This window comes from Monodelphis domestica, chromosome 1 (assembly GCF_027887165.1).
Source record: "Monodelphis domestica isolate mMonDom1 chromosome 1, mMonDom1.pri, whole genome shotgun sequence".
Classification (NCBI taxonomy): domain Eukaryota; kingdom Metazoa; phylum Chordata; class Mammalia; order Didelphimorphia; family Didelphidae; genus Monodelphis; species Monodelphis domestica.
Genome location: NC_077227.1, coordinates 111072202 through 111091644, shown reverse-complemented (window position 1 = coordinate 111091644; position 19443 = coordinate 111072202). Strand labels below are relative to the sequence as shown.

Genomic DNA, 19443 nt, shown 5'->3' with positions numbered 1-19443 from the left:
GAAGATATTTTTAGATTTTTGAATCCTGGTGGGCATGCTTGGCAACCCAAATGGGCTGGGAGGGAAGGGTCACATCTCTTTGGTGATATCCTTTCCCCCCATTGACTGGAGAGCAATGTTCACAGCCAGCAACCCGGTGCTGAGGTAAATCTTCATTTTGCCCTTCTTTCTCTTCTCATCCATGAACAGGCAAACACTTTTGTTGCCATATCCCTGTTTATCATCCTGAGCTCTCGGGATCTCGCCTCGGGAAAATTGAGGTTCATTCCAAATCAGGTACCAATAAGCTGCCGTGGCCAGAGCAGATAATCATATTTTTCACACCTCTTTCCATAACAGAGCCAGTGTTTGAAGTCTTTTGCTGAGACCACAGGGATTACATTTCTGCTTTGGAATGGAATCAAGCAGAAAACAGAGAGATGCACAAGAGATGGTGAGCCTGGAGGGAAGTATGAGCTACAGTGTTCCTAGTTGAGGGTGATACTCACAAGTGGAGCCGACTCAAATTTATTTTAGTAAAAGGCAAGTGTTGAATTCAAAGCACAGAGACACCAAGAAGCTGACTGTCCCTCAGAAGCATTGTAGGGTATGTAGAACCTGGATAAAGGGTGGGAAGTTGAATAAGTAAGTCTTGAGGAAATTTGGAAAAAAGAGATTTGAGTTGTGACCTTCCCACTAACTCTTCTTTTAAGAAATATTTAACCATCTCTTTGTATTATTAATTGCTACTAACCTAGGGGAAAAACAATTACTGAGTTATATTATCTTATTTTAATTTTATTTCAAAGAAGATTATTCAAAATTAATTTCAATCCCACCTCCTGAAAGCTCCTTCAGATCCCTACCTACATTAATCTGGAAAACATTCTTAAAAGGATGGTGTGTGGGGTCTTAGAAAAGGATATAATTATTACTAAAAGTAGATTTGGCTTTACCTATAATAAACAGTTCATGTTTGTTACTTCCTTTTCAGATAGGGTAACCAGGCTGATAGATAAGAAAAATCTGTAGATATGTACTTAGATTTCGGTAAAACTGAAATAGAAATGTAGACTGGATTAGATAGATGCCATAGCAATATAGACTAGGTTATAGAAAGGTTAGATATATCCAGTCAGTGGAACCATTAGTCCCAAACATCATTTCATTAATTTTGAGGGAAACCTGTAGTGGAGTGGCCCTCAGGACCATGTTTATCAGATACATATGAGATGAACCTGGGGAGAGATGGTTTAAATCTTTAGATGATAGATTTTGAATCAAAGAACATATTGAAAGTTTTTTATGATGAAATAAATAAAATGTGATGATATTTAATAGGGATGAGAGCTAACATTTCACACTGAGGGGCAAAAATCAACTTCAAAAGTAGAAGATGGAATTATTAACAGAACCTGTGACAATAATCTGGAGATTGTAGTGAACTTCTAGCTCAGTATGAGTCAGCAGTATGACATGTTATTCAAGACTCCATTATGAAAAGAATAGTATCTATAATGAAGAATTTAATCAATTTATTATCCTGTTCAGACTACATCTGGGCAACAAATTTTAGGAAGGATATTGCCCCACCAGAATGATATAGATTGTGCCATATTAGAATTGGCTGTAAAAACTGGAAATGTTTAATCTCTTCAGGAGACTACTAGGATATGATATTTGTCTTCAAGTGTTTGAATGCCTTTAAGGAAGTAGATTTGTGTTTGAATCCAGAGGATGCAGAAATGGATGGAACGAATGGAAGCAATGGATGGAAGTTGCAGAGAAGTGTATTTAGATTTTATGTAAAAAACCCATACCGTTTCCTAACAATTAGAGCTATCCAAGTAATCAGAATCAGAAAAAAATATATATTCAATTATGCCAACAGTGTAAATGGAAAGAACAACAATAATTTAAAACTGAATGCTGTTTAATTATAATGATCATCAAACTTGACCCTGAAGAAGAAATATGAGAATGCACCTTGCTCATTCTTTGCAGAGACGGGGAGAGGGAAGGGCTCTATGAAGAGGCATATATATAGCATATAGTGTCAATATTTATTGGTGATTTGGTGGTTAGTTTTGATGGTGGGTTTTTCACTATCTTTTCTATTTGTTGTTATTAGGAATTGAAGGTGGTGGCAGCAAGACATTTGTTGGGAGATGACAGAGATGTAGAAACAAACTATATTTGTGAAGATAATAAACTAACGCTAACCAAAATGTAGAACAGGGTAGCTCAGGAATTGATTTATTCATTTTAGATCATCAGGAAAATAACCTATTCACTAGAACAATCTATTATAGAGGGGACACTGAGTCACATATGGACAAGATTAGATGGATTCTGAAGATTTCTGAGATTTGGATGTTCTATGATTTTCTTCCCTTATCTCCCTTTGTACCTAATCAAATACTATTTAGTTTAGAATGAATGATTCTTAGTTCCTTTTTCCTATATCCCAGCTCCCCAACTAATTGTAGTCTCTTTGAGGAAGAAATTTTTAAAAATCATTCTCTTGTTTTTATTCATAGCCCTAAAATGGGTTCTGGACACACCATAGTTATCCAATAAATGCCGATTGGCCAAACGATTGCTCTTATTATTCTTTGGAATCATCCCCCCTTCTCTTAGAGAACATGAGGCTCATCAGTGGCCTGTAGGTCCTCGATAGTTTGCTACTTAAGGGTTCAAAAACAAAATAAAATCTGCAGCAATGGTAATGGCAATGCTCTTTCTTCCCTTATCACGTTTCTGGTCAGTTTTCCCTAGAGAAGAAAAGTGATTTGAAGCCCTAATGCTGCCCTCGGTGTGGTCAGAACACCCCACCCAGCATGCTGTATTATAGCTCTCTGAAGTGGAACATGAATCATTTCCCAGGAAACTTGTTGACCTTCCAGGGGTGATGGACTCAGACATTTTCTGTCACAAAACCAGAACGATCAGGACTGAAGCATCTGCCATTAGTATGAGAGGCCAAGTCTCAGTGAGAGCCAGCTTGAAGTGTGATTTCTGCTAGAATGGAGGAATCTTCCTGCAGGCATTTTTTATGGGGGAAGGCTAAAAAGCCCTAGGAGACTTTGTTATTTTAAAAACAGACCCAGTAATAATGGTTTAAGTGGAAAGGAATGGATGGTGATCAAAGAAATGTCTGTTTATGTACTTTGTAACTTGAAAAAGAGGATTGGAAAGGACTTTTTGCATTATAACAGACTCTTGGAGTAATAATACAAATCCAAGTTTGTTTGTTATCACTTCCTCTCAACTAAAATCATCTTCTTATCCTACATATTCCAGGTGTTCATACTGTCTGTGCTCCCAGAAAGGTCCAGATAGTTCTGATAAAGAGAAACTGACCCCACTATCAAATAATAGGTAATCCCAAGTTCAGAGTGGACCTCTTAAAACACTGGGATGAATATCTATGCCCTCTCAGAAGCTTAGTTTCAAATAAGAACACTACCTAGACTTCTTGGGTCATTAAAACTTCTTCCACAAGGCGATTGAACATCTAATCTATGATGAAGCAGGAAGAACATTGGATGTGGAATATGAAGACTTGGATTTTGATATTAGTTATGCTGTTTGCTACCCACATGTGTAATCTTGGTGTCCTCATGGAGAATGAAGAGGTTGTTAGACTAATGAACTCTCTTTCCTTTCAACTCTAGATCTGATTATCATATGAATGACTGTGCTTGTTAAGGTCTAGAGCTTCACTTCAGAAGTGGAGGCAGATGTGGTATAGTACAAAGGGAACTAGATATGGAGGACTAGTCTAGAGGACCTGGAATGAAATATTAGTTCTACTACTTACTGAATGACCTTGTGGATGTTCTTTTCATTTTATTAGCCCCAGTTTGCTTCTTTATAAAATGGTGATACTGGAGTCTAACTAGATAATTTCTGTGGTGCCTCCTAGATCTAGAGTTCTCTGACTATTTGAAGAGAAATTATCAGCTTCTATGTTAAATTTCAACAGTTGCCTTTTCTAAAGGATAAACTTATGTAGGAGCTATTCTTAGTGCTGCCTCAAACCTGGATTGAGACTATTTTGTATGACTGCTCTATTTTGCTTCCTGCACGTTCACCAAATCTGTAGCTCAATGCCCTCTCTTTTATTCCAGCATACTCTACTGTACTTCCAATTACTGGTCTCATTCTTCTGATGGATGATGAGTTTTCCAACAATTAATCAAGCTCACCATTTATTCCTTTGCTCAGGACAGTCCATGTGAATTGGAATCAGGCTATCTGTTTTTGAACCTCAGCCCTTCCACTTCCTTGGTAACCTTGTGTCAGTTTTATCCTATCCCTTAGTTTTAGGTTCTTCATTTGAGAGATGAGGATTTTGTACCATTTGGCTTCTGAAATTCTTTTTGATTTTAAAATCTTTGCCTTCCAATTGCCTTGCACTCTTTCCTTGAATCTTGGTTCTGTAATTAAATGTGATCTTTAGTAGATCACTGAACTTCTTTGGACCTTATTTCTTTAAACTATAAAATGAAAGTGCTTGAAGTAGATTATATTTTAGATCTCTTACAGTTATGACCTTATAGCTCTTTTCTTAAGAGAATACTTGGACATGTGAATGGTTTATTATTTCTTTATGGATCTGTGGGGTAAAATAAATAATGACTTCTGATATTTGTTTTCTGGAAAACTTATAAAAGATACAGAATACTGGTCACCTCTTGTTTGAGTTGGTCAGAAATTTAGTAGTAGCTCTTTATATTTCAATGTTAGGGTCCATATTTTTGAAAAGCCCACTAGCATGCCATTTTGTTTTACAGAGAAATCTCTGAACCAATGTGCATTAGCAAAAGAGGCTGATAATCTATGTATTTAAACCATTACAAAGACAGAGCAAGATTGAAAATTTTCAGCTTAAAGGTGAGAAGTGGTTTAGTTTTCTACCATTTCTCAGCATCAATAAATTCTTGTCTCCATGCTGATCCATTTCAGGCTGTTTACTATTTTTGTTGCCACCTTTGTCAATGGGAAGGGAGAGCAGTATGTTATTAATGCTTTGTGTAATCAGTGACTGATTGCCCTATGCTGTCAGAGGTTGACATTCTGAGTGTTGGATAATTTCATTATCAGCCCATTTCTCATGTCTTTGAAGCCTGGCACTTATGACAAGGTATATTCTATGTCTAATGACTCAGGATGATCTGGGATTCCTAGGAATCATCTTGTCACTGCAAAGGGCGAAGTGTTTCTGGGAGGAATCCTAAGCTGCTATTCTATGAAAATGTAACAGTTTCTTTCTTTTTTTCCTTCTTTCCTTCTTGTCCCTCTTCCCTATTTAATCTTTATTGTGGCACAAACAAAAAACAGCATAGTCAGGAGTAAAGGTATTGTTCAGTCATTTTCAGTTGTGTCTGACTCTGTGACCCAAGTTGGTGTTTTCTTGCAAAGATACTAGAATGGCTTGTCATTTCTTTCTCCAGTTCATTTTCCAAATGAGGAAACTGAGGCAAATAAGATTAAATGATTTGCCCAGGGTCAGGCAGCTACTAAGTATATGAGTCTGGGTTTGAACTCATAAAAATGATTTCCTGATTCTAGACCCAATGCTCTATCCATTATGCCTCTTAGCTGCCATCAAAGGTAACAGTTCTTTAAAATGGAAGTTGTGGACACCAGAGTTAATTTTTTGCTAAATAAGCATGGAGTTGAGAGTTTCCAAATTTTTTTTTTACAATATTTATGATGCCTCGATGTTCCTCAGATGCCAAAATTCAAGGAGATCATGTCTCAATCACAAACTTCATTGCTTAAAACAGTATCAGTCAGTTGAAAGAGCTCTGAGATTGATGTCACAGGACCTGCATTTGAAATCTGGTCTCTGCCACTTACTACTACTACTACTACTACTACTACTACTACTACTACTACTACTACTACTACTACTACTACTACTACTACTACTACTACTACTGTGTGATTACAGGCAAGCCATTTAATCTCTCTGGGCTTCAATTTCCTTACATGCAAAATAAGAGATCTATGATCCTAAGTTCTATGTCTCTAAGTTTTTTTTAACTCAATATTGGCCAGGTTGACTGTTTGGAGAAATTTGTAGGAAGGAGAAAAGGCTTGAGACTATGTGAAGATGGAATATTTGTTTAACTCTTTAAGAGGATATTTTAGTTGACCTCTAAAGTCCTTTCCATCCCTAGGATTATATAAATGTCTGGGGGAATAATATCCATATGTATGCTGGGTGGCTGGGGAAATTCTTTTATTTACTAGTCTATTTTATGCAGAGCCTTGAACCAAAGAGAGCATAAATGTGTCAAGGCTGAGGATTTGGGAAATGTACAAAACTCGAAGGATACACAATCCTTTAAGTTCTCAGAAGCAGCTAAGTGGAGCAGAGAACTGGAATTGGAAGTAGAACTAAGTGTAGGCATTTCTGTGAGCCTGGGTAAATTAACTTCTGTGTTCTTTGGTTTCCTCCCCTATAAAATGAAGATAATAATCACACCTAACACCTAAAGCTGTTGTGAGACTCAACTGAGATCATATTTGTAAAATGCTTTTCAAATGTTAAAACTTTAAGGTTTAAACTTTGACTTGCTTGAGGATAACCAGCAGTAAGTGGCTGATGACAGGTTCTAGATACAGATGAATTATTATTATCCATGCCATTAATTAAGGCAGAGCTTATAATTTACTAACTGAATTAGGTTTCAGCATTTTCCCTGGATAATTCATATATGGAAAATTGAGAATGGATGAATTTTACTTGTATGACTAACCTCCCCCTCTTTCAAAATATTCTTCTCTGTCAAAATACCGGCCATCCTTTAAGGTCAAACTGAAATGCCAGTTACTCCATGAAATGCCTTCCTTGATCACCATAGAATTACAATAGTAGATTTCTCACTGGGATTCCCATAACACCATACATCTTTCAGGGTGTTCTTCAATCACTGTTTAATGTTGTCACTATTTGTATATGGACATGCTTCCTGGAGGACAAGGAATATGGAATATCCACTTTTGCATTTCCCCTAATGCCTCACACAGCATCTTGTACATAGGAGAATGAATAAAAGAATCACGAGGTTCTGCCAAAATGAATTATTTTCTGCTAAAACTGTCCAATCAGTGATAATGGGTGTGAGACCATAATATGCTGTTAACACCACTGTCTGATAGCTGAGAAAAATTTCATCTACAATCTTGGGTTTCATAACTCAGGTTATAGAAAGAGCTGAGGAAAAAAAAGTATGGAGGAAGCGAGGGTGGGGAATTTGATTTAATATGAAGAAGGTAGCTTTAGATGGTATAATGATTTTTACTGCATGGCAGTGTAATGCAAGGGAAAGGTAGGGATTCTTTTTTATTTGGAAATTTAACCACTTTTAAATGAGCTAAATTTAAGTACTGATGAAAATAGAACTTACCTTGTGTTTTTGAAAGGTCTTTGTTTCTCAGATATTAAGAACTGTGTTTTCTGAGTTACTCCCCATTGTCAGTTCACAGGCTTATTCTTCATTTATTCTCTTTCCATTTTATTGTATTCTAAGGCATTTACAATATTTTGGTGACTCATTCTCCTTGGTAATTTGATGTAGTGATTAGAATAACTTTTATCTCTTTGTACTTTATACTTGCCTTTAAGCCCTGCTACACTGTCACTGAATGATGAGCAATTTTGTACTTAGCTATGGTGAATTGGACAAGTGGAGGAGCTGAATGGTCTTCCTGGTGCTGAATGAGGCAGGTGTTGCAGGAAGAGGTATTATTATTAGGTGATAGGCACAGAAAGTCCATAAATTCCCATGTTCATGGCATGTGGTATATTGGAAAGAGCACTGGCTTGGGAGTCAGCTAGTTCATCTGAAAAAAGAATTGGGAGTTTAGTGAACTTGGAGCTTAGTATGAATCAGTCTTATGGTATGAGATACAAGAAACCTTACAGGATTTTTGACTACATTGAAAGGTGTAAGTCTAGAAGAAGTGATAGTCTCACTGATCTTTCCCATACTCAGTTCACATCTGAAGTTCAGTGTTCCATTCCCCAAACCACATTTTATTTAGGATCATAGATATAAGCTGGAGAATGGGCAGAGGAAGAAGTCAATCAAGAAGGTTCTTGATCTCATCCCACATGAGAATCTGTTAAAGAACTTAGAGGCCTTGGAGAATGGGGAGATAGTTTTCCAATGTGATTATTGTCTCAAACATTCATAGTACATGAAAGAGGGATTAGATTTGTTCCTGGAAGGGAGAACTTAAAGTATATTGAAAAAGGCAAATTTTGGTTTAATGTAAAGAAAAGGTGCTGAGTTTTGAAGAATGGAGGGAAAAAATTAAGGGAATTCAACTCAGCATTTTCCCCTCTCTTTTTTTTACTGTCCTCTGATCACACAAGTGATTTCAGATTAGTCTTTGATAAGACTAATCTCTTTTCCCTATGTCATTCTCCTTTTTCTTGTAAGAACTCATGTCAGCAATAACCTCCCCAACTCCTATGCATATTTGATCTTTCCCTTCCCTCTGGTTCCTTCCCCATCTGCCTATGAACATTCTAAGGTCTCCTTGATGCTAACAAAAGTGTTTCCTTGATCCTTCTAGTTTAGTTTGGCTAACATCTAATCTTTTGCCTCCCATTCTTCTGCATTTGGCACACCTTGCACCATCATGCTCTCTATCATTCTTCTAATGGTTTTGCCAGGATGCCTGCGACACCGTGACTTTCATTTCCAGGTAGATCATTGAGGCAGTTGAAGTTCATAGGCTTTATGTGAAGGAAAATCTGGTGGATTATTAATGTTACAGAGGGGTAATTATTAGGCATGGTCCCAGAGGATTGGAAAACAAGCTTGAGGTACCAAAGTTTCTAGAAAAGACTAAGAATAGATTTGCGGATGGAGTTCTAAAGCAGAGGTAGCCTGCTGAAAGTGAATAGTCTTTTAGGATTATAGTTCATATTCCCATATGTGGATTCAAGACATACTTTATGTTCAATCATGACTTCCTAATAAAGTTTTTCTTTTACTAGACCAAACTAGAAAGTATATTGATTTAAAGAAAAAAGGCAATTAGTGAGAATAGAAGATTTCTCTGCCTCAGAGGTGTACACTTACTGATGCCATCTGCTGGCCTAGGGGGATATGAACTGTTTTCTCTATCCAGAAAATTGTAAAGGGCCAGTGACATTTGCTGTGCTGTCTTCTCCACTGCTTTGGCTCCTATTCCTCCTTCTGACATCATGATTTCTTTTTGTGGTACCATCATTCTTCACAGAATGAGAACTTGTATGTGGTCTTTTCTCAGTGTATTTTTGTGAGACAGTTCATAGACTTGGGTTATTTCTCCTCTTTTGGGAAAAAGACATATAGAGGCATCTATGCATCCATACTGGAATCTGTCATTTTAACTACTTTGTACCTCAGCAATTCATCTTCTGCACCTGCCTATTGTTTGTATTGTGGGGAGAAAATGCCTTTAAACTCACATCATATCCTTGGCATCAGGTAACACCAGGCTACCTTGTAGCTTCATTACACTTCCAAGGTAAGACCAGGAAACTGTCCTGCATTCCAATGGCTGTACCCAAGTCATTATATTGACTGTAGGATTACCATGTAGGAAATTAATATATAATGACAATGTTAGTTCCCACTTTAGATGAGTGTGAATTACTGAGAACAATAGGAATCACCACAGTGACCTCACAAAACAGAATTCAAGAACTGGGCATCAAGATCAATAGATTGGGTATGTGACTGACCTGCCTGTCTTTTGATCATGTTTTTCTCTGCTTATTCCTCATCACTAAGAAATAAGGTTCAGAGAGGAGATACTTGTCACTATAGCAGGTGTCCCCACAGCTAAGCTTGGCATAGGAAAAAGACCAAAGGGCAGCAAGTGCATCAGGTTCAGGCATTGGACCCCAGGACCCATTTTCTATATCTGAGTCTATGAAATCTCTGATATTCTAGGATCAAATCTAGGTCCTCCCCTTTTAGTCTTTTCCGTTTGCACAGAGCAGCAAAGGAGCCTTGGATGAGAACTCTAAAGCCTTCAGAGTAAATCTGATTGTCTTTGTAAAGCAGAATTGGGGCATTGTCACTCATCTTACTCAAGAACCCTCAGAGGTTGCTAATGATGTCTAGGATAGAATTTAAGCCTCATTTGGCAATTGATCCCTTCACAATCTGACTTTCCATATTTACCATAGGTCTTTCATTGTCTCCTTTGTTGCATTTTCTTCCACATCACACCTTCTAAGTGTAGTATCCATCACAGTTATCTTGGCCCCTTTTTCTTTATTCTCTATTCACTCTCTACTTCACTCGGTGATCTCATCAGTTTCCTTGGATTTAATTAACATCTCTATGTTTATGGTACTCAGCTATCCTGTTCCAGCCTCTCTGCTCATCTCTAATCTCACATCTCCAACTAACTTTCAGACATCTTGAACTGGATGTCTAATAGACATCTTAAATTTAGTATTTTCAAAAATGGAGCTCATTCTTTCTCTATCTTCCCCTCTTCCTCCTTTCCCTATTACTTTAGAGGGCAGCACCCACTCTCCTAGTCCCTCAAGTTTGCAACCTTGGTGTTGTTCTGAATTCCTCACCACTTCTCACCCCCATATCAAATCTGTAGCAAAAGCTTATGGGTTTTGCCTTTGCAACATCTACCAAATATGTTCCTTCTCCTTGGACACTGCCACTACTCTAGGCAGGTCTTCATCACTTCACACCAGGATTATTCTGATAGCCTGCGGCTGAGTTTGCTTGCCCCAAGCCTCTTCCCGCTCTAATCTATTCTTCATTCGGCTACTAACGTGATTTCCCTAAAGCACAGGACCAACCATGCCACTTCCTTTCTCTACTCAATAAGTTCTGATGACTCCTTGTTGGTTCCAGGATCAAATACAAAATGCTCTGTTTGGTATTTAAAGCCTTTTTTTTAAAGGTTATTTATTTATTTATTTTAGAATATTTTTCCATTATTACATGATTCATGTTCTTTGCCTCCCCTCCTCCCACCCTTCTCCCATAGCTGATGTACAATTCCACTGGGTTTTACATATGTCACTGATCAGACCTATTTCCATATTATTAATTTTAACATTAGGTTAAATTAAATTATAATTATATATATATATATATATAAATTAAAATTATAAATTTTAACATTTATAGTTTACATCCCCAATCTTATCCCCATCTAACCATGTGATCAAGAAAATGTTTTTCTTCTGTGTTTCTGCTCCCACAGTCCTTTCTCTGGATGTGAATAGTGTCCTTTCTCATAAGTCCCTCAGAATTGTCTTGGATCATTGCATTGCTGCTAGTAGAGAAGTCTGTTACATTCGATTGTACCACAGTGTATCAGTCTCTGTGTACAATGTTCTCCTGGTTCTGCTCCTCTCACTCTGCATCAATTCCTGGAGGTTGTTCCAGTCCCCATGGAATTCCTTCACTTTATTATTCCTTTGAGCACAATAGTATTCCATGACCAACATATACCACAATTTGTTCAGCCATTCCCCAATTGAAGGGCATCCCCTCATTTTCCAATTTTTTTCCACCACAAAGAGCTTGACTACGAATATTTTTGTACAAGTCTTTTCCCTAATGATCTCTTTGGGGTACAAACCCAGCAATGATATGGCATTCAAAGCCTATTATAACCTAAGGGCCTTCTCTTTTGCAGTCTTCTTACATTTTACTTCTTAACACATAGTCTTCAGTGTAGGAATGCTGGCCAATCGGCTGTTTCACAGACAAAACACTCCATCTCTCTGTCCCAGGTATTTTTTCTCCCCCTCCATGAAGTTTACCCTAATTCCTTTTCCCTGTCCCCAGTCACTAGCACTCTGCTCCCTGGAAATAAGTATTGGCTTATTTGTATTCATGTTATTTTCCCCAATAGAATGCCATTTCCTAGAAGGCAGGAATGATTTTGCTTTTTATCTTTGTATTCTCAGCACCTAGTATGATAACTAGTTGGTATCCAATGGATATTTAATAAGTGCTTATTGAATAAATAAATGAATACACATGGTAGATTGGGGAATCTAGGATCTAGTGTGATTGTGTTAGACCAGCAAAAGGGGAAAGATTTGGGAACATAAATACCTGCTCACTCTTTGTTTATAATTGTGTCTTTGACTGCCCTCAGCTTAAAGACTGTTTATATGTTGTTCTCCAGAGAGACTGCCTAAGATGACTTAAACAGCATCCACTGCCTTCCTCCATGGGTTTTTTCTTGACTTTCTATTTTCTGTTGTCTGTAGTGGGTTCTCAGTCCTTTTAGGGTCCCCAGGGAAGTTGTACCCTGGGCCTGGAGAAAATATTGTTATCTCTCCTTTAGGTACTAGGCAGGTATTGCATCTCTGCAGACATCCTCAGTATAATGCTTTGCATTCCATAAACATTTATTAAATAAATGCCTACCATGTTCAAGACATTGTTCTAGACACCATGAATAGAAAAAAAGCTTCTAGGATCTCATTAGGAAGAGATATGATAATACACTGATAAGCACAATAAAAGGTAGCAAATAATATGTGTACAAGAGATTCAGACACTGAATTCTAGGCAAGTCTGAGGATAGAGAACAGTTTTCCCTCCAAGGATTGGAGAGTGGGAGAATTCAAGAATGCTTACATGGAGGAACTGTGAAGGAGGACTTTTATTCAAAGAGGTGACAATGTATTTCTGGTATGGGAGATAACATGTTGAGTTGGGGTATACAAAGTGATCTAATTTAGTTGGAAGGTAGAATGTGTGAAGGTAAATATTGTAGGGAAGAAGGCAGGAGAAGGAGTTAAAAGTCAGCTTGTAGAAGGCCTTAAACATCATAATGAGGAATTTTTATTTTATCCCAGAGGCAATAGAGGATCTTTGAAGATTTGACCAGATCTTTCCTCCAGAGCTTCTCAGTGTCTGATAGTTGTGGGCAAACCCTGCCTTCATCTTCCTATCCTTTTTTTTTTTGCAACCTATTTACTCCATGTCTGGCATCACCTGTCTCTTCCTGGGACTTGATTTTTATTAAATTGTCTCTTACCCAAATGAAGATCCTGCAAAAAATGGGTCACTGAAAAAAAATATGTGTTTAATATGCTCTCTCCATCTCCTTTACTATCTGGCCTTATTTTGGTTTGACCTATCATGAAAGCTACTGAGCAACTGGAATGCCCTGTTGATTGACAGGGATGGTGGCATAGTGGACGGGGCATGAGATAGGAATTTAAGAAGACCTGAGTTCAGTTTTTTCCTTAGATATTTACAAACTGTGTGATTCTGGGGAAGTCACTCAACTTCACTTGGGCCTTAGTTTCCTCACATATAAAAAGAAGTTGGAATCAATGACCACTAAGGCCCCCTCCAGCTCTGAATTTGTGTTCCTATGGCCTCAGGCAGGATATTTAATCTCTCTGAAGTCCAGTTTCTTTAACTGTAAAATAAGGGGAAAAACAATCCAGACATCATAATGTTGTCTTGAAGCACAAATGAGTTAATGGTGTATGTAAAACACTGTACAAACTTTACAGCTCAATAAAAATGGAAGATATTGTTATTGATCCTAATGGTTATCAAGATTGGGAATTTACTCCATCTCCTCACTTGGGGTATTTTCATTATTTATTCCTCATTCCTGAAAAGCTCTCCTTCTTCTCTATCTCTTGGCTTTCTGCAAGTCTCAACTAAATTCCCAGCTTTTGTGAGAAGCCTTTTCTGGTTCTCCTTAATCTTGGCACCTTTCCCATGTGATTGTCTCCAATTTATTCTCTTGGTATCTTGTGTGTGCATCATGGTGCGCATGTTGTCTCCTTCATTACATCATGAGTTTCATGTGATCAGGGACTAGTTTATTTATTTATTTATATTATTTTTTTCCTTTCAGTGCTTAGCACAGTGCCTGGCACATTGTAGAAACTTTATAAATGCTTCTCGACTTAATTTTTTATTTCTGGTACCTGGATTATATTATTCATATTATATTCTTATATTCTGGATATACCTCTGTTATTTATTTGTAATTATCATCAAACTTCCTGGAATCATTGAATATAGGTGGCTAAAGAGACCTTAGAAATCACATTCCAACCTCCTCATGTTACAGATAAGGAATCTGGGACCAAAATGGGAAACTGATTTACCTTGGGAAGAATAGAGTCTAGAACCCAGTTCTCCTACCTTTTAGGCCAGTGCATGCTATTGCATTCTGTTTCATCTCAAAGAAACATGAATTGCAAACATTTCATTGTCTAGAACCCAGATCCTCATTGATTTGCTTCAGTCTTGATCAAGGATTTCTATTTTACTCTCTCTAGTTTAGAATGCACCCTGCAATATCTCCCCGTAAGCTCTCCTGGAATTTTTTTCTCTTTATCTATTCAATAGAAAGAAACCTGTACTGTTTCTGCTTTCAGCCTTGATTGAATCCAAGGAGTAGAATATAGTATAGATTAAAAGAAAAAAAAACAGAGAAAAGTCAGTCATGGCTTAAATTAGTCTCAGTTGGACTAGAATTTAAGGTGCCCTGAGGAATGGGTGCGGGGAACAATTCTTTGCCAAGTGGGCGATCTTCATCCCAATCTCTCCCTGATTTTATTGGACACCAGGTCAACTTTTATAGGTGTACTGTTTGCATTTGAGGGCCACCGCACAGAAGTTAAAATAATTCTATGACTTCCAATGCTTGCCACTTTTCTGGTTTGTAACAGACAGATTTATAGCCAACATTCCGTAGAATGTGAGGCATGATGGGGCTGGTCTGATGTGAATGGAGGTTCTATAATTCAACATTGAAAGCAGAGATGAGTGAGGACTATAAGCCTTGTCTTTCTAGCCATGGGGAATGGATTTCTGTGCTACATTCTGTGACCTTTACAGTGTATTTAAATATATGTTATGGTGTTCAAGGCAGCAGACTATACAGCTTCGATTTTCTATGAAGGAGGTATAAGGAAAATAAGTTCAATAAAGCTACAGGCTGCCTTTCTAGGCTCACCTTTGAACCTGAACTTGGAATCAGAGTGGAAGAACTTGAATAAATATTTTCCAAACAGTTGCCAACTGTTCTTACATTCTTGGAGCTAACTCTGGAAGTGGAAGAGTGGGGTTCTCTTGATTTAGGGCTGGGTCTAATTATGAGGCTCCATGGAGACCATGGATAGAGTTCTGGAAGAGAGGAGCAGAGTGGACTGGGAAGATATGAGCTTTTTTGGACTCTAAATGGGGTTTGCTATGAGCCTATGGGTGTGAGTACCTTTGCTTTCCCCTCCAAAAATAGGGAGAATGCTTACTTTCATGGCCTTACATCATGGGAAGAAGAAGCTAATCTTCAGAGAAAGAAATACTTAGTTCTATGAGAAATCAGTTCCCATCTTTTACAGATATAGAAGACCTTAGCTGAGCCCCAAATCTTCCCAGAAAATGTAGTGTCCTTGTCATTCAGAAAGGAGTAACTAGATGGTACAGTGGATAGAGCATCAAACTTGAAGTCAGAAAGATCTGAGTTCAAATTCAGCCTCAGCCACCTGCTAGCTATGTGATCCTGGTTAAGTTCCAACCCCTATATTCCTCAGTTCCTTGTGGGTAAAATGGAAATGCAGTGGAGAAGAAAATAGAAAATCATTCTGTATATTTGCCAAAGAATCTCCAATGACAAAAGTCCATTGGGTCATGTACAGGTCATGACTGAACCACAACTGCAATGTGATAAGCACTATGGTAAGCACTAGGAATGCAAAGAAAGTGTGCTGGGGTGGGACCAAAAACAAACAAAATCTTTCGTCTCAAGCACCTCACAGCCTAATGGGTAATGAGAGGGGACCACTTGTTGTGGGGGATCAGGTTCTGCCTCATTGGTTCCTCAGCCTTTTCATAGCAAACCAATCTTAGGGATGGAACTGTTGAGAAAAACCTAAATTGCCTGATCATGAGATCATGGTTTTAAAGCAAAATAGTTCAAATCTTCCTTTCATTGCTGAAAGAGGCCAAAAAGAGATTAAATGACTTGCCTGTGGTAGGATCTATAGCAGGTTCTCTTGCTCCAAATTCAACTCTTTCTGCTCTACAATGATATTTCTCTACAAAACTGTGGAAACAGGAAGGCCTCCTGTCTGAGCCATAAGAGGTCCTTGTCATTATCTCCCATATTGAGCCTCTGAACTCGCGACTCACCCTTGCCAAACTAGTAGCAACTAGCCAATTCCAAGGCTCCTAAAAAGCAGGAAGAACAGGAAGAAATCCAGGCTCTCTTTGTCATATGAAAAAGTGCTCCAAGTCACTAATTATTAGAGAAATGCAAATTAAGACAATTCTGAGGCTCCATCAAATACCCAATTTACTGGCAAAGATAACAACAAAAAGAAAATGACAAATATTGAAGGAGCTGTGATGCAATGATGGTAGACTTATGCATAGGTACAACAATTCTGGAAAGCTGAGCACAAAAATGTTACTAAATAATGCATATAACATCTTGTTGCCAGCTATAATGTTGCTAGACCTATACATCAAAGACAAAGAAATAGGAAAGAGTCCTAAATGTACAAAAATATTTATAGCAACTCTTTTCATAATGGCAAAAACCTGTCGATGAAGGAGATGCCCATTAGTTGGGGAATGGCTGCACAAACTAGCATATAAATATAATAGAATAGTTTATATTATAAGAAATGAGGGAAAAGAAATGATTTCAAAGAAAAGTGAAAAGATTGGTATGAATTGATGCAAAGTAAAGTGATCAGTTCCAAAAGTGCAATTTATATAAGAGCATCAAGCTTACAAATGAATGATTTTGAAAGACTTAAGAACTCTAATCACCTGATTCCAGAGGACTGACATAGAAGAATATTATCCATCTCATGATATAAATATGATAGACAAATGTGCAGAATAAAAATACATTTTGGTATGTTTTAATGTCAGAATATGTTTTGCTTGATTATGCTTATGTGACATTGGACACTTCTTTTTCTAAAGTTGGTGGAGGGAGGTAAGAGGAAGAAAAAGGTATGTTTAATTATAGAAAAATAACAAAAAAGAAACAAAAAAGGAAAAGTAACAGGATTTCAGGGACACAAGGGCCATTAAAGATCAGTTAGTTTGACTCCCTTATTTTATATACCTGGACCTGAGACCCTGAGAAGCAGCTAGAGTGATAAGCATGAACTGAAGAAGAACTAGATAAAAATCTACACTCAGACACTTAATGACTGGATGACCCTGGACAAGTTACCACCTTTGCCTTATTTTCCCCAACTGTAAAATTGGGATTAATAATAGCATCTACTTTGTAGAATGGTTGTGAGGATCAAATGAAATGATATTTGTAAAGTGCTCAGCACACTGGCTGTTTATAAATAGTAGATGCTATACAAATCTTTCTTTTCTGCCCTTTCCTTAAGGGGAGCATAATGTGTCCAACATCGCTTCGGGAGTTAGGGGCAGAGATGGGAACCCAGGTTTCCTGAATCTTCACTTAGGACTCTTTCCACTATTCCATAACGTTCTGACAACTATTAAAGCCACAGCCCCATACTTCCTGACTATTTACGAAATATGACAACATTTCCGGAATGATGGAAAGAAAATCTGATGCCTTTTTTTGTGTTGGGTTATTTCTGAACATACTAACGACAGAGAAACGAAGCTTCATTTAAGAGGAGCCATATGCCACATCTCTGATGTTAAAATTTAGCCACTACTGAATCATCTGGAGATGAAATAAAGGTTACAGGATTAAAAAAAGAGAGATAAAAGTCTTTCTTCTCTCATATCCTTAATTTGGAATCAGCTTTCTGGTTTCTGCTAAAAAAATTTATCAAGTTCAATCATTTATTTACTTATTCAATAAATATTTGATTGCAGACTATGTCTAGTACCCTTAGGTATGGTGGATGATTCAAAAAACAAGAATTGTCCCTAACCTCAAGGGGCTTAAAAATTGTTTCTATTCAATTGAAAAGATAATTTTTTGCTGTGTTTGGGTAGGACCGATTGATTTAGCTGTGTTTTTGCATAGCTTTATGAAGATCCCACTTTTCAGGGTGACTGTAGAGATGGCTCTGCCTTTCCTTTAGCCCAACAATTAGGCAATGACTCTCTAAAAATCCTTCCTGGATGGCTCTCTTCCTTTTAAAATTCAGATAAAGTGCTTTCAAGAAGAGTGCTGGGAGAATACTGAAAGTTTTTGTTTTATTCTTTGGGTGAAAAAAATAGCTCTCTAAAAACCCTTTTCACTGAAATATTCTACTCTCAACATAATTTTCTTCATTTCTTTCCCACTAATTCTAAAAGTAAATTAATGTTGTTTTCTAAGAGGAAGACTAAGAATAAGTTGACCATTTGATCTTTATGGTGCTTGGCTTTGTATGAGTCCTGTGTTTTGTATACATTGGTCTCCAAGCTCCTAATAGTCATTGTAGGGCATCAATGTACCATTTAACTCTGGACTACAGAAAGTACAGAAACTACAATGTGAATCCTTTTCTCATTGCATAACCTTCCCTGCAACATTTGTAATTCCAGAAAAAGGGCTAGGATCACTTCCTCTTCCCCTTTCCATTTATTTATAGCCTGATAAAATCTAGTTTCTCCAGAAAAGTCCTGAATCAGTGCCTCATTCTGCTATGGGGCTCATGCTGCGTTTTTGAAGTCTTTGAGTATGGACTTGGCAATTGACTAGGTCTGTCTTTTGAGGAAGGATCTAGCCAGCTAAGCTCAGGGAAGCTCCTCACTAGAAGGTAGACCACCAGGGATTGTTTTTTTTTTTTGAAGAGGGCTACAACAAAGCAGGAAGACCTTATGTCACTGTGGCTCTGCACAAATGAAATACTCCCCATTAATAAAATCAGAGATGTTTCAAAGTATGTATGGGACATTTGATCAACATTAATAGCTAGGGAAATCTTGGAGGAGGAGAAAAGTGGTCATCAAATGTCCAAGTGAAAGGGAGGTATTTGGAAGGAGAGATGTAGTCTTAAGCAATTTGCTTTGGTCCTGGTTGGAGATTTATGGCCAAGTATACGTATTTCTGACCCTTCTATATTTCTTAGTACCAGCTAAAAAGTTTTAACATCAATACTTGCACAGAGTTGAAATTTTCTAAAAATTTATAAGTGTGACTTTAGGTGAGTTATTTTTACCTCCCTTTTTCAATTGCACTTTCTACAAAGTAGGTATCCTAATACTTGTGCTGTCTCACAATGTTGCTGGGAGTTAAGAACTTTGCAAGAATTAAAGCAATAAGTAATGAGTTAATGTTTGTTGCTTTTATGTTCATATAATTTTCAGTGGGGTTCAGATAGAAATAGTCCTGGGACAAAACACTATTCTGCTATTAGTGTTCTATAAAATATTGATTAATATAAAATAATAATAATAAAAAGTAATTAAGATGACTGCATTTCGTAGTTAGATTAAAGTATCAGGATATAAGCACATCTTGAGCATCCTTGCTTCA

At 37.4% G+C, this 19443-nt stretch overlaps 1 protein-coding gene across 2 annotated transcripts in view; it reads left to right on the top strand.

The window, feature by feature from the left end:
- SORCS3 (sortilin related VPS10 domain containing receptor 3) overlaps window positions 1-19443 on the top strand; it is a 724209-nt gene that overhangs the window by 135055 nt on the left and 569711 nt on the right. Inside the window, exon 2 of one of the 2 annotated variants that reach the window (XM_056804235.1) lies at window positions 340-433. The exons of the other annotated variant lie outside the window; for it this stretch is intronic. Coding sequence (XP_056660213.1) covers window positions 395-433 — 39 coding nt within the window. The 5' untranslated portion in view covers window positions 340-394. The remainder of the gene's footprint in view (window positions 1-339; window positions 434-19443) is intronic. 2 annotated transcript variants of the gene reach the window in all.